Genomic DNA, 14,270 nt, shown 5'->3' on the forward strand with positions numbered 1-14,270 from the left:
CCCCTAGCCTCCGTCCACATTCCAAAGACGTGCCGCTCAGATGAGCGGGTGCAAAAGCCAAACTGCCCCAGTGAGAACTGGGAGTAATGCGTGTACATCAGCAAGCGGCACTGGGAATATGAGGAGCAGAGCCAGAATGCTGTATACAGCAAGACATAAGTGCCACAACTTCCCAAAAGCTTGAATGTAACACAAAGAGCTTAGGGGACAAAAACAGCAATTTATGGAAGTACTATCATAAGCTAGCTTACACTTAGCTGCGGCGAACTGATTCTGTGTCAGGAATTAAGCAGGATGTTTCAGTTTCCATGTGTTTCCATTCTTAAATCACCGCTTGTATTTTATATTTCTAATTTCACTCGACCGATTGATTAGCTAGAAGCACAAATTGTTTTGGAACGTAAAATAAAAGTCAATGATACACACATTTCAGAACGGCTACCTGCAATAACTAAGGCATGCTCATCTGCCTGAAGAAATTCTCAGATCAAAATTTTCTCCAGTAGATAAAAATGATTAAAAACAGAAATCCAGAGGTGATAGGACTCTAAAGATCAACTCCATCTCCTCTCATCCACAGTAAGTATCTGTCCACATGATACACACAATTCCAGAAACACTATTCCTGCTCAGGCCATCATCCATCTTCCTCTTCCAGGCTAATCTCTTCTCGTCCCTTTTTTGTCCATTCCTACCCTAGGTCAGTATTACTCACTTTGGTTTCCCTATCAGAACCAGTCTAATGTTATATGGATTTCAAATTCAAATATACCTCTCACTGAATTTATTCAACTGCATAAAACATAACTTGATCTATTTCATACCACAAGGCGGCTTATCCTGCTATTACGATGCTCCTCTGTTCATTTTCAGCTCTGTATAATGTGTACATCCACATAATTAGTTTCACTTGGTTATGTTCTATTGTAGTAAGTGACAAGACAGTCTGCTGTACTGAGCTACTTCCCTCGTTCTGATTCTCTCACAGCGTGCTGAGCGTATTTTACTCGAAAGACATTCAAAATCACACTGCTCTGCTCTGCCACACACAACTGCATACTAAACTGCTTCAAGGACATGTCTGTGTGTCCTGTCTGTCACTGGAGCGCGTCCCTTCCAAAGCGAAGCTGTTCTGCTCCCTGAAATTCAGCAAGCTCACCATGTGCAGGGGAAAAGGAACCTGAATCTGCACGCTCACATTTCTGATACTCCGCTTGTGTCTGACGCCACTCAAAATTAATGATTTCCTTTGATAGCTTTTTAAGCTCTGAAGGTGCATTTATGTATTTATTTACATATAAAACAGTGTCTGGAAAACCAAAATTTTCTTGTTTTCTTTTGATTGGAGGGAAGCTACAAAATGTCAGCCCATTGTTTACTGTTGGTTTAATTAATTCTGCTCATTATCTCTGCCTCCACAAAGACCCCATCATTTCAGATTGGAACGAGAGTAGGGAGAGGAGTGTGAATAGGGAGGGGGACAGGACGTCTGTAAAACCGACCATCTCTACATCAGCTGTGATTGCAGAGGTTACAGTGACTTAATGAGCAGGCAGCAGCTCGCGAGAGCACAGCAATGCAGATACGAACCAAAAGCAGAAAATAAGACAAATGCACAATGTCACAAAGTAAATGAAATTAGTGCTGAATGCAAAAGTAATTAGAAATGTACGTTATGTAACAGAAAATTGACACAAAAAAACCCCAAAACAGTTGAAAAGTTGGGACGGTACAAATCAAAATTACAATCAAAAAAGACAAACAAGAACTGTATAGGTCAGAACTAACTTTCATAGTCAAAATCGACTTCGCTTAGCGGGCTGTTCAGACCAGAATCTGTGAGGGGCAGCAAACATAAATACAATGAAAGCGCTTAAAACACTGATGGTAACACTGACAACAGAACCGAAAAAAAGACCAAATGATACTGAAATAAAGGCCAGCACAGCTCAGGAGACGCACAAATGAAACAAAATGTGCTTTACACCATATACACATTTCATTCATTGTTGTTGTTTCTTTTTTAACGAAGCGGTTCGCATTTATCCAAAATGGCTGTTTGCGTTTCCTTTCTTCCTCCCAGCTGAAGGCCTCCCGTGTGGCGTTATTGGGCAGAAATTCGCGCCCAGCCTGCACAGCGTGAGGACGGCCGCTGGCCGCCATGGCACAGGAAAGTAGGCCGCACAGCGGCTGCGCCCCTGTCCGTCCCGCCGGCCAATCAGAGCTCTGCGCTCGCTCTCTGCATGCCAGGGGTGCTGGCCGTCTCAGTCCCGGCGAGGCCTTTCCGCAGGACCCCGGCCTCGACCGAGTGTTGGGCGAGGAATCAATTTCGTGTCATGATTTTGAGCTTTTCGTAAATGCGGGGAGGATGCAAGCAAATTACAGAGGAAGTTGGAACATCAGGCTTCCTGTGCAGAACCACAGGGGCTGAGAGGGTTAAAAGTAGAACTGAATGATAAAAGGCTGCATTTCTGCCAAAAACGCTCACAGAAATCTAGGACAGATTCGATGTGTTATGTCTGTCTGTCACCCAGAAGCGCAATGGCGCTGGGAACAGTCAGAAACATCGCTGGTTTGCAAGAAACAGGGATAAAGGAGCGTTATTTATAGACCAGAAAACAGCTCAGGAAAAACAGAGAGGCACAGTCAGGAATCTGCAAGTATACAGGCTGACAACACAGAATTCGCTTCATTAATGTCCAAAAAAACCGATGGCAAAATTAAGCATTCGAACGTGCATTTAAGTTCACTTAAAACTGCTTGCCGGTCAAGGCGAACTAGTTTACGTCTCCATACCTATTACCGTTTTCACGTTAACGGGAAGCTCAGGAGAAGGTTGCCAAAAATATCAGTTTTCCGCTTTATGACAGTTTAACAAAATGAACTGTCAGATGTTAGAAGGTGCGGTCGACAGGAGCTGACGAGAGCCGAAGCGAAATCCATAACAAGAGGCGGGATGTACAGAAAATATAAGCTCACAGGGGGATTGACCTTCTGAGGGAATCCACCGGACAAAATGAGACTTGACTGGAAAGCAGAGTAATCTCCATACATCAATTTAAAGCGTGCGGCTCAACTTCTCCTGTCAACCGCTCTCTTCCATCGGGTAAAATGACACTATTAGGTGTGGATGGGACAGGGGATTTCTGCAGGTAGCTGTTTCTAAAATCAGCCACGTTTCTTGTGGCAGAAGATATTGCTTCCCTTTTTGAGCCAGTGGGGCTTATTTTACCCCCCCCCCCCCCCACCCCGAGAAAGATAACGGGGAAGGATGCAGACCAGTCTTGTCTTCCACTTCCGAGCCCAACATGGAGGTGACGTTCAGGTGGACAGGATGCTGTGTTCAGAAGGTCGTGGGTTCTAAACCCATAGTGGGCAGCATGATGTTACCTTGGGGTCCCTGAGCAGGACCCCTAACCCCACTGTTAAGGGCCCGGCTCACCCTGCCTTCTCACATAAAAGCATCTGCTAAACAAGTAAATGCTTCCAACGTCATGGCAACAGGGACCCCAGCTGCTGGCAATTAACAAGCACATCATTTCACCGTTAATTCTTCTTGTCCTTTTCGGGTACCACTTCAAAAGCCTTCTCAAATTGAACAGAACATCACATTCAGAGGTTCTTAATGAGCGGGGGATGTGCTCGACGGATCGCGTCAATGAAGACGTGGAGTCTCTCCTCACTCGACTGTGACAAGGAGTATTTGAAGATGGGGCGGGTTTACAAATCTCCCGAGTTAAGATAGCCATCCATCACTGGGGGCAGTGGGCGGGATTCCGATGAAGAGCAGGGGATCCTGGGTGCTTTGGGAGGCCGGTTGTGAGGGAGGAGAGAACTCCAAAGTGTACGGATGGGTCTCCCTGACTGCCAGACAGATTCAGCGAGCCTCACAGCCATAAGAAACCTTGAAATGAAATTCGATGAGAGCACGTGCAGCCAAGGACTTGAGCCGACACCCAACCGACTTATAATCACGGGGGTTTAAGGAATCAGACGAGGTGGATGCGAGCGCGCTCGCTGCAGAGCATGGACGCCCGAGAGCTGGCATGCCCAGCGAGTACGGAAGCGCCATATGTCAGGGTTCCTCGGGCGCGTGGTCCTGCATGACGGGCCCGGGGCCACAGGAGTGATGTCCGCTATTAGCCGCCGCTAGCATCCGTCGCCTCGTTTAATTGGGATAAAATGTCCGCTTTGGTGCTGATCTCCGAGCGAACAGATAACCACCCCCCACGTTTCAGCAGAGGCGCGGCAGTGGGGGCCCTTATTAATATGGGGGTGCGAGGCGCATTTAAATAGGGGCTTGTTAAGGTGCATACAGTAAAAGAAGGGAGACAAACGGAGGCCGGGCTAATTTCACTGCCATCATCACAGCTGAAAATACAGACGGCCAATCAAGCGGCTGATTTTCGGGCACCAGTCAGCTGCCGTAACCCGTTCTGACCCGGCCGCGCCGCAGGCTCGCGCACATCCATGATTTTTCTTTCTTCATTCTGGTCGCGGTGGGCGTCTTTTGGCTGGTTTATAATATGGCCGCTCTCCGCACGGCTCTAGGGATTATGGGCTTTGAAATGAAGAGTCTTTTGATGGACTGGAGACGGAAGACAGATGGGAGACGTGCAGGGAGAGGAGCCTGACAGACAGGAAGACGGGAGGGTGGCGGAGAGATGTCGGACTGATTTACACGCCAAAGACAGAGAAAACGGGAGCAGGACGGGTTCGCCGTCGTGAGTCCGACAGATGCTGAGGGTAGATTCCAGCGGGGCGATCCCGGCTGCACATCAAGGCATCTGAAAAATGTACGTTTGCTTTCCTCTAAGAAGCTCCATTTTTACACATCTATCTTAATGTCGTTTTTCCATCCATAGCTGAGATTTCATCGTTGCCTGTCCGAATTCCAACATCCAACGCTTGTTTATTATCGCAAAGTAACGACTTAAAAGTTATCGTGGAAATATTTTTTTGCATCATTTATGGGATTAAAAGTTGCCTGCAGCAAATATTTAGCTGAGGTGAACCAGCTGCAAACAATATAGGAGATAAAATATTTATTCAATATCATTCAGTAAAACCTACCAAAATGACTATATTAGCAAAGTGCTCACAATTATTTTTGTGTTATTTTACTTTTCGGAGATTCCGCTTTGCTTCCCCCGCTGCAGGTTTGAAAGGTCACTGTTTACACCTCTCCTAAACCACAGCCAGTGGGGGGGGGGAGGGTACCATGGCAGTGACAGTTCATCACAAGGAAGAGTTGGTTCAGTGCTAACAGTCTGAGGGATGGCGGAGAAGGCAGGCCGACAGCAACGGCAGGCTGCTTTCCCCGTTGGTCTCGCTGGGTTTGCTGACTGAGGGAATGCCGACCCAGCCTGCTCTTCCGAGTACTCCAAAGGGGGAGCACCTCCCTAAGGAGGGCTTAGACCAAGCAAGGGGCGGTCACAGGTGCGGGAGAGCATGGGTACATACATGTGCGTGTGTATGTCTGTGTGTGCGCGTGTGTCTGTCTCTGAATCTGTGGGTATATGTGGGTTATTTATAAATTGAATTGTGGGGGATGAAACGCCTGTTGTCGTGGCGATTAGGGTTTTGCCCATAGAAATGAATGGAGAGTCCCTACAAAGACATGAATACAAAGTTGTGTGTGTGTACCTGGGGTCTGGAAGTTGATGCGCCTCATCTCCACAGGGTCGGTGGGGTGGTGCGGGGCAATCTCAGCGTTGTTCAGTAGGCATTTGGTTCGCGGCTCTGCGTCTTTCCTCTTACTGCTTCATGGGGGAGCAGAGAGAACAGTGTAAATATCCTGAAGCAACTGGCCATTTCATCAGCAGGGCCCTGCCGAGTTTCATCACGACACGAGAGACGTATAAACGTGCCCTACAAATACTCTACAATTACTCCACATGCCCTACAAATACTCTACAATTATTCCACATGCTCTACAAATACTCCACACAGCCTTCCACACCAATGACATATAATACATCAGAGAAAGGTGTAAAAATACATCAGGAACGTAGTAATTTATTCTGAGACCATTCGTTTTGGTCCTCATTCTGAAAAGCAACAATAAACTTTGGCTAAGCCTTACCTGTCAGGTTTACTGCTTCCATAGAAAGTGGGGGACCGAAGTAAAAACATGAAAGGAAAGAAACAAAGGAAGGAAGCCAGAAATCAATAAAGACCATTTTAATTCGCAGGAGAGCAGAGCAGCGCCGGAAAAAGCCTATCTGCATTAGGATCAGCTTGTCGGAGAGCGAAGCCGGCCCCGCAGAGACACAAACCGATCCCAGCAAAGAACGCGAGCTGGAGGAGCTGAGGGTCAAGGGCAAGTCACGGAAATACAATCAGCAGGACTGGCACGTGGTGTGGGGGATGAGCAGAGAGGCTGCCCCACCCCCCCAGCACGGAGGCCAGGAGCAGAGGAGGCCTTTTGACATTAAGGGAGCCTCTTCTTCAGAGATGCCTCCAATCTAAGTATTCACCCATGCCAAACTTTTTACACATTCTCATGCAGGCCTCTTGGGATTACATATTGTTGACTATAGCTTTCAAATACGAAGAAGTGGAGAGCTCTTTTCTATCAGCCCAAGGGCAGGGACCGAAAATACAAACTCCTCAGCTAGGTCGTTGTGAATACTCACAGCGTGTTGTGCATACTCACTTCTTGTAAAGCAGAATGGCAATGACAATACAAATGATGAAGACCACGGCCAGGACGGGCCCCACCACCCAAATCAGCCCGTCCCCTCCCGTGTCTATGGGCCGCGGATCCACGTCGGGGGCAATGATGCTGTCCGTGTAGGGGCTGGACACGAACATCCTCTGAATAACGGCAAGATAGGAGGCAGAGTGGCAGCCATGTCTGAAATTTCTCGCGTGGGAAGACGGACCATCAGCCAGGACTCTCTGTCTAGCAAATATATGCAACTGGCCAAATAGTATGAATAAGTAGATTATGAATTATTTAGTGTTGTCTACATCCATACTCTGTCCTCTAGGCTCAGTTCCCAGTTTGTGATTCATTTTTTCCATCTTTTTTACCCATCTCCTCCTGTCCCATTGCCTACATTAGAAAACTTGCCCTGTTTGGTGTGTGCATATGTGCGTGGGCAGAAAAGAAGAAACGGTCGAATCTACATCATTTACCCCGGCAGTGGTGTTCAGCTCCGCCAGAAGGAAGACAACGTACTCCTGCCCGGGTTCGAGGACCCTGTTCTGGTAGCCGTTGTAATCCACCTGGTTGCCCAGGGTTAAGGAGCTGGGCATGGCGATGGGCTTGAAGCAGGCAGCGATGTAGGGCTTGCGTGTGTCCAGCTGCCTCCGGTGACGGCTGCTGCGACCGTGCGGCGTCTTCTGACTGACGTCCTTCAGCAGCTGAACACGGTGGGAGGAAATGAAACTAAATCAACAAAGTTTTTGGGACAACAGAGCTACGTCAGCACAGCGATTTGGGCCCCTTTCAGTCATTCTCTCAGCTTAGTCACCAGCACAGCTACTGGCAACAGGCCAGAATGAATAAGCTGATTTGTTTTTTTAAAAATGCTGAAATGAAATGACACTAATTCTGATGCCAATAGCTCCTGACTGATCACACTGCAAGGTCATCCGTTGAGACTAAGCAATCGCCCGAGCGTGATTGGGTAGAGAAATGCAATTCTCTGCAGGACAAGGCATGAGGGACATTTTTACATTGCCAGTGTAAATCCTTCCATCTTTCTGCCCCGAGGAATGACCATGATGTTGCTCCAACTCTACACAGATTTCTTGTTTTTTGTTTCATTTACCTCATGTTTTTTCACATTTATCACTATTCTCATTTCCTGTATATATTCTTTTCCATTGACTAGTTGAGGTTTGATTATGTTTTAAAGGACTAGAAAATCGTCAATATGAAACAGGGTGAAAGAGGTAACAACTGGAATTAATATGACTGCACATTCAAGATTCTGTTAGAGATCTGTCTCAGCTCTCCAAGACGGATCTCTCAGCTCTCTATGAGGGGTCCGCCTCAGCTCTCTGTGAGGGATCTGCATCAGCTCTCTGTGAGGGGTCCGCCTCAGCTCTCTGTGAGGGATCTGCATCAGCTCTCTGTGAGGGGTCCGCCTCAGCTCTCTGTGAGGGATCTGCATCAGCTCTCTATGAGGGGTCCGCCTCAGCTCTCTGTGAGGGATCTGCATCAGCTCTCTGTGAGGGGTCCGCCTCAGCTCTCTGTGAGGGATCTGCATCAGCTCTCTGTGAGGGATCTGCATCAGCTCTCTATGAGGGGTCCGCCTCAGCTCTCTGTGAGGGATCTGCATCAGCTCTCTGTGAGGGATCTGCATCAGCTCTCTATGAGGGGTCCGCCTCAGCTCTCTGTGAGGGATCTGCATCAGCTCTCTGTGAGGGATCTGCATCAGCTCTCTATGAGGGGTCCGCCTCAGCTCTCTGTGAGGGATCTGCATCAGCTCTCTGTGAGGGGTCCGCCTCAGCTCTCTGTGAGGGATCTGCATCAGCTCTCTGTGAGGGGTCCGCCTCAGCTCTCTGTGAGGGATCTGCATCAGCTCTCTATGAGGGGTCCGCCTCAGCTCTCTGTGAGGGATCTGCATCAGCTCTCTGTGAGGGGTCCGCCTCAGCTCTCTGTGAGGGATCTGCATCAGCTCTCTATGAGGGGTCCGCCTCAGCTCTCTGTGAGGGATCTGCATCAGCTCTCTATGAGGGGTCCGCCTCAGCTCTCTGTGAGGGATCCGCATCAGCTCTCTATGAGGGGTCCGCCTCAGCTCTCTGTGAGGGATCTGCATCAGCTCTCTGTGAGGGGTCCGCCTCAGCTCTCTGTGAGGGATCTGCATCAGCTCTCTGTGAGGGGTCCGCCTCAGCTCTCTGTGAGGGATCTGCATCAGCTCTCTGTGAGGGGTCCGCCTCAGCTCTCTGTGAGGGATCTGCATCAGCTCTCTGTGAGGGATCTGCATCAGCTCTCTGTGAGGGATCTGCATCAGCTCTCTATGAGGGGTCCGTCTCAGCTCTCTGTGAGGGATATGCCTCAGCTCTCTGTGAGGGATCTGCATCAGCTCTCTATGAGGGATCTGCCTCAGCTCTCTGTGAGGGGTCTGTCTCAGCTCTCTACGATGGATCTGCTACCTCCCAGTTTCATCCGCAGGCTCCATTCTCCCACTGCTCACCTCATCCAGGTCCATCTCGTCTGGGTTCTTTATGTTCCTGATCGGTCCCCGGCCCTTCTTCAGGGGAACCACCACCACATAGATGTTCCTGTGGCCACAACACAGTCAGTCTCTTTTCACAGACACCCAAAATGCACATATTTTGCATGTAGTATATTTGGAGTATATAATTGTATAGTGTATAATTTTCTTTTAAAGTAATGCTTAATAATTAAAGTCAAAATCATATACTGCTCACAAAAAGTTTTGGGAGGCTTTGCTTAATTCTGTAATAATGTTGCAAATTTACTGGTTTCATAACAAAAGTCCGTTGATAATCAGTGTTTAACATACTTGCACATATCTTCCGTACAGACGTTTTCTTTTCATTAAGGATCACAATTTTTTTTGACCGATTCATTCAGTTCTGTTCTTGCAATTTAGCTATTAATTGCAGTTGTATTCATTGGTTCCCAAAGGGATACTAAACACAAATGTTTGTTTTTTTATGTTTTTGCAGCAAAGGTGTTATTAATTCAGAACAGCTCTTTCAGAACTATAATTTGGGTCAGTTTATTAGTACTTGAAATGAATGTGTTCCAGTTGTGTCTAATGTGATATATGTTTTTTTTTGTACACAAACGAACAAAGTAGTGACTTTTGTTATAAAAACAATACATTTGCAACATTTTTACTGAATTTAGTGAGCATCACAACACTTTCTGTGAGCGCTGCACATCTTGTGTAGATAGTGTTTTCAGTTATTGGTATTGGTTAGATGTAACATGCAGAATTACAGTTTGTCTATAGGGCTGTATCTGTGCCCTTGTAATGCTTTGTCTGTGTTTGGGTGTGTGTTTCTCTTTGTGACCTTATCATGTCCTTGGCCTCCAGAGATGGAAACACAACGGAGATCGTGTTGTCTGGCTCGCGGCCGAGATCTATCTCTGGCTTCTTGACCGGGATGGGGGGGGCGGTTCTGGCCACGACGCGGTGCCGCAGCCCCCCGACATTATCCTCTTGGCAGGTGATCCTGAAGTCGTAGGTGGTGTTGGGCCTCAGGCTGGTGATCAGCACTTTCGTCGCCCTCGCATCCACTTCCATCTTCTGCCGGTTGTACTCCACCTGTAAAGGTGGGTGCAGAAACCAAATCAGAATCGGGGCTGCGGGTTAAAACAAACCGCTGCCCAGCTAGAGTAACGCACCCTGAGCGAGATGCCCACTTAATGTACGGTGGACAGACAGCTGTAAATAAAGTCATCGAAGAAAATTAACTGTGAAATACAATAAAACCTCATTAAATCCCAGCACACTAAGCAGAGATGGGAGATTTGGGGGATTCATTTATTTGTTTGAGAAAGACACCGTTAGACTCACTTAAAATGTTGCTGAACATTCAGTTTATTTGGAAAGTTATGTTGACGCAGCACTGTGATGAAAAAGTTTATTGAAAAAAAGGAAGATTTAGATTATCAAGGAACATCTGGGAAATATGCACAAGTGTTTGTTATTCTGCTGTAATTTTAATTTAGTTTTTTCTGCTGCAAGTCTAATCTGAGGTTTCGATCTGTTTGTCCGCAGGGAGTCCTGCCTTCCAACTTCACCCTCCACACTTACACTGCATCGAAATGGGTGCCGGCTTTCCGGAAACTTCCACATCAACAACACTGTTGTCTTGGTAACAAATTTCACCGTGAAGTTCTTCGGAACATCTGCGGGGAACACAAAAACAGAGAAATTGAAAAATAAAAACTTTTAAAAAGCTCTTTTAATGTTTTTTTTTTTTTCCCACTCTGGAGAAGGGGAGGGGGATGCAGAGAGGAAATATGAAGGTGTTTCAGTTAATGGCCCAAGAGGATTTCCCTGACGCGAGCAGCAGTGGCCACTGTGAGGGCAGAAGGGCAGCAGGTTAAACACACGACACACGACTCAGGGACACAGACCCACAGAGAACAGATGCTCACTGCTGCCCCCTAGTGGCAGGCACACTCCAGTGTGTTTCCCTACCCAACCCAGATCTAAGTCAGTGTCGGCCCTGCGCCTGTTTTATCCTGCTGGAATGGACCTGGAGGCATGAGCTTGGACGGGTGCTACCGACAAGGGCTTTGGCAGGGACAGAGAGTGTACAAAACCCAGCATGCCGGCAGCTCTGAGCAGTGCATCCTGGGATGCCATGCACACCCTGGTGTGAAGAGGGGGAGGAAGAGGAGGCGGGGGGAGGGAGGTGGTATGGGCTTTAAAATGAACCCAAAATAACAGAAACAAAGCAATAAACCCTGACTGAGGTGATAAAATGAGAAAGGCCTACCTTGGCGGAGCTACGGGTACGAGGCGGCCTGACTGCGTGTGCTGCCTGCATCACTGGCTGTCTGTTCCCCACTTACCTTGGAGGTGGCTCTCCACTGGGGCCTATCGCTTACTGACTTTTACCTTTAGGTTAGGGAAGTGAGTGTCCTCAGCAAACTGTCTGCTCGTTCGTATGTCGGTGCTGGTGCTGGCCTTGTTTTTCTCTCATTTTGATTTGTTTTTTTTTTTTTTTTGTTTGCTCCCATGAAAAGAAACCAGCAGGCCCTACCTGTCTGAAAGGCTGCGGTCCGGTACCGCGCCGGCAGGCTGTAGGGCCCCGCACCTACTCTGGTGTGCGCACGTATTTTGACGTCGTAGGCGGAGCCGGGACTCAGGCCGCCGATAGTGTGGCTGGTCTCCGTGGCCGGCAGAGTCAGTTCCCGAGGCTTCCCGGCACTACCTGCCTCCCCGTAGGCCACCGTGTATTCCGTGATGGCGCCGTTGCGTTCTGCTAGGTCCGGGGGCAGCCAGGAGAACCGCACGGAGCAGCAGGTAACGTCAGAACCCTGTATGATGCGCGGGGGGCCGCGGGGCGCCGCCTCCGGGATAGCGATTTCCTGCAGAGCCTCCTCTCCGAAGCCAGAGCGGCTCTTGGCCGACAGCCGGAACTCGTAGGTGGCTCCGCGGTGCACTTCATTCAGCACGTACTCCCGCACCCGAGGCGCAAACTCCAAGACAGTCGGAGGGGTGACGTCCTTGCGGCCGAACTGCAGTCGGTATCCCAGGAGCTCGAGCCCCGGAAATGTGGCGTCCGGGGTCTGCCAATTCACCAGCACCGTGGTTTCTGCATTGTGCCGGGCAGACAGGCGGGGCGGGCCGGGGACTGTTGGCAGCAACACGAGAAGAGATTTTATTGTGTGAAGCATTTCCTGTTTTACACTTGGAAAGCAATGAACTGTAGCTGTAAAACTTCTGGCCCTGACCGGGCAGCGCCCATCCCGGCCCAAAGGGGCTGGAGCACCGCATTAAGTGTCCTCTCAGTGCAGATCAAAGCCTGTTCAGCAGAATGGGTCTGCGATGTGTAGATGTACTTTGAGAAGCACCACACCCCCGACTGAAAAAGTGACAGACAAACTCCCTTTGCTCCACACCAGGACCCTGACAGCATGTGTTCTAGTCTCCCAATCTCCAAATTTAACACTCAGCATGAACCTCCACAGGAGATCTCTGATGGCAGACAGCTGGACTCCCCCACAGCGGCTTGTGATGCCAACGCAAAGTAGCGAGCGTGTAGGAGCGAGCGGCAGCGGGGCCCCCCCAGCAGCGGGGCCCCCCCAGCAGCGGGGCCCCCCCAGCAGCGGGGCCCCCCCAGCAGCGGCCTCCTGCCATCCCATTAGCCCGCTTAGCATCCGAAGGCACAACACGCTCTGAAGGTGACGTTCCGAAGCAGGTTATCGACACGACCGGCCCGGAGGCGTCGCTACGGGGCAGATGTCTGATACCGCGACGCCGCGTGGCTCTGGCGGGCTCAGAGGGAGGCCCGCTGATAAGCAGCACCGGAGTGAGCGCATCTCCGGGACCAGCAGGGGGAGGGGCGGTGAAGGGGACGGGGACGCAGTTCAATCTGCTGCGCTGAATGGAGGTTGTGGGGGGGCTGAGGATAGTGACCGCCTCCTTTATTAACCCCCACCCTTCCCCCAACGGCGCCGCTCTCAATCCCTCCCAGAGGGACCATGGACACGTTTCCCATCAGCACAGGTATTAATGGCCGCTGTTGACACACGCCGCTGATTGAAATGGGATCGAGTTCCGCGTTTATTTCCCCTCCGTCTGTCGCCTGCCCCGTCCCCGTCTCCGTTCCCCCGCCTGCCGCCTAATTCCCTTCTACCTTCTGTGTCTGGCCTCCTCATCTCCAGAGACAGTGAGGTGAAGAGAGGGCCGCTTCACTCAGGGAGAAAAAAAACAGCACATAATAATAACCTTGAACTTTCTGGCGATTAACTTGCTGCAGCGACTTATTGGCAGGGCTTAGAGTGCCACTCCAGGTGCTGGGCACTGCAGAAACGACCCACGGCATTTCCTACCAAATTAATGCCATCAGAGCAAGAGCAGAACCTGGAAATATTACAGGGCAAATATAATTGAAAATGCCACCCATATTCATAATTCAGTCATCTGAAGAACATTGTCTGAGGCTTGGCATTTGACAGTAAAGGTCGTGATGATCTATAGCTCCCGGTTTCTGCCCAGTCAAACGAGCCACAGATTCTAAGGCTAATTTTAAATAATCATTACCCATAAATGTTTCACTTAGGTGGCAGGTCCTTGGCAGAGAAGTCAGTGGGTTTCCCAGATACTAAGTACCCTAATTAAAGAGGGAGCAGTCCTGGGGTCTAGGGACCTGCATGGAGTCCAGACGGCCTTCTCCCAGAGCGTGCCAGACAGTCCAAGTTCTCCTGATCAGAACTCTCTACGTACAGTACTGCCAGCTTGCAATCTGCTCCCAAAAAAGGGAGGGGAGCTGCCCATACTGACAGCTGAGATGAGAGGATTGGGTCTGGGGTGTCACAGGTGGCTCCGGTGAGTGCGTGTGTGTGTGTGTAGCCACAGCAGTGTGGGGACCGCAGTCAGCGTGCCTATAAACACTCAAAAGGAAGCTGGTCTTATCAATATTGCAGGGCTTCTGCTTAAGTTGTCTGACAGCAGAACGCTCCGGAAAAGGAGCGTGAAACTGTCTGGAGTGATTACTGGGGCCCGTGGCCAAAGCGCACCCCGACACTGTCACATGAAAGGCCGCGCAGCTCTTTACCTAAGTAGGCCTAAGTCATTTTCACGTCATTATTCAGTTATTTA

General features: G+C 49.4%; 1 protein-coding gene across 8 annotated transcripts in view; it reads right to left on the reverse strand.

The window, feature by feature from the left end:
• ptprsa (protein tyrosine phosphatase receptor type Sa) overlaps window positions 1–14,270 on the reverse strand; it is a 165,375-nt gene that overhangs the window by 22,708 nt on the left and 128,397 nt on the right. For 3 of the 8 annotated variants that reach the window (XM_023843588.2, XM_023843587.2, XM_072700006.1), the window contains 8 exons: window positions 10,749–10,843; window positions 10,003–10,256; window positions 9,153–9,240; window positions 7,144–7,371; window positions 6,659–6,819; window positions 6,086–6,100; window positions 5,647–5,762; window positions 1,789–1,836 (listed from right to left, as the gene is read on the reverse strand). In XM_023843588.2, coding sequence (XP_023699356.1) covers window positions 1,789–1,836; window positions 5,647–5,762; window positions 6,086–6,100; window positions 6,659–6,819; window positions 7,144–7,371; window positions 9,153–9,240; window positions 10,003–10,256; window positions 10,749–10,843 — 1,005 coding nt within the window. Of the gene's footprint in view, window positions 1–1,788; window positions 1,837–5,646; window positions 5,763–6,085; window positions 6,101–6,658; window positions 6,820–7,143; window positions 7,372–9,152; window positions 9,241–10,002; window positions 10,257–10,748; window positions 10,844–11,706; window positions 12,301–14,270 lie in introns of all 8 variants that reach the window. The other 5 variants (XM_072700004.1, XM_072700005.1, XM_023843591.2 and 2 more) reach the window with 3 other exon arrangements.

The sequence above is a fragment of the Paramormyrops kingsleyae genome, chromosome 15 (genome assembly GCF_048594095.1).
Source record: "Paramormyrops kingsleyae isolate MSU_618 chromosome 15, PKINGS_0.4, whole genome shotgun sequence".
Lineage (NCBI taxonomy): Eukaryota > Metazoa > Chordata > Actinopteri > Osteoglossiformes > Mormyridae > Paramormyrops > Paramormyrops kingsleyae.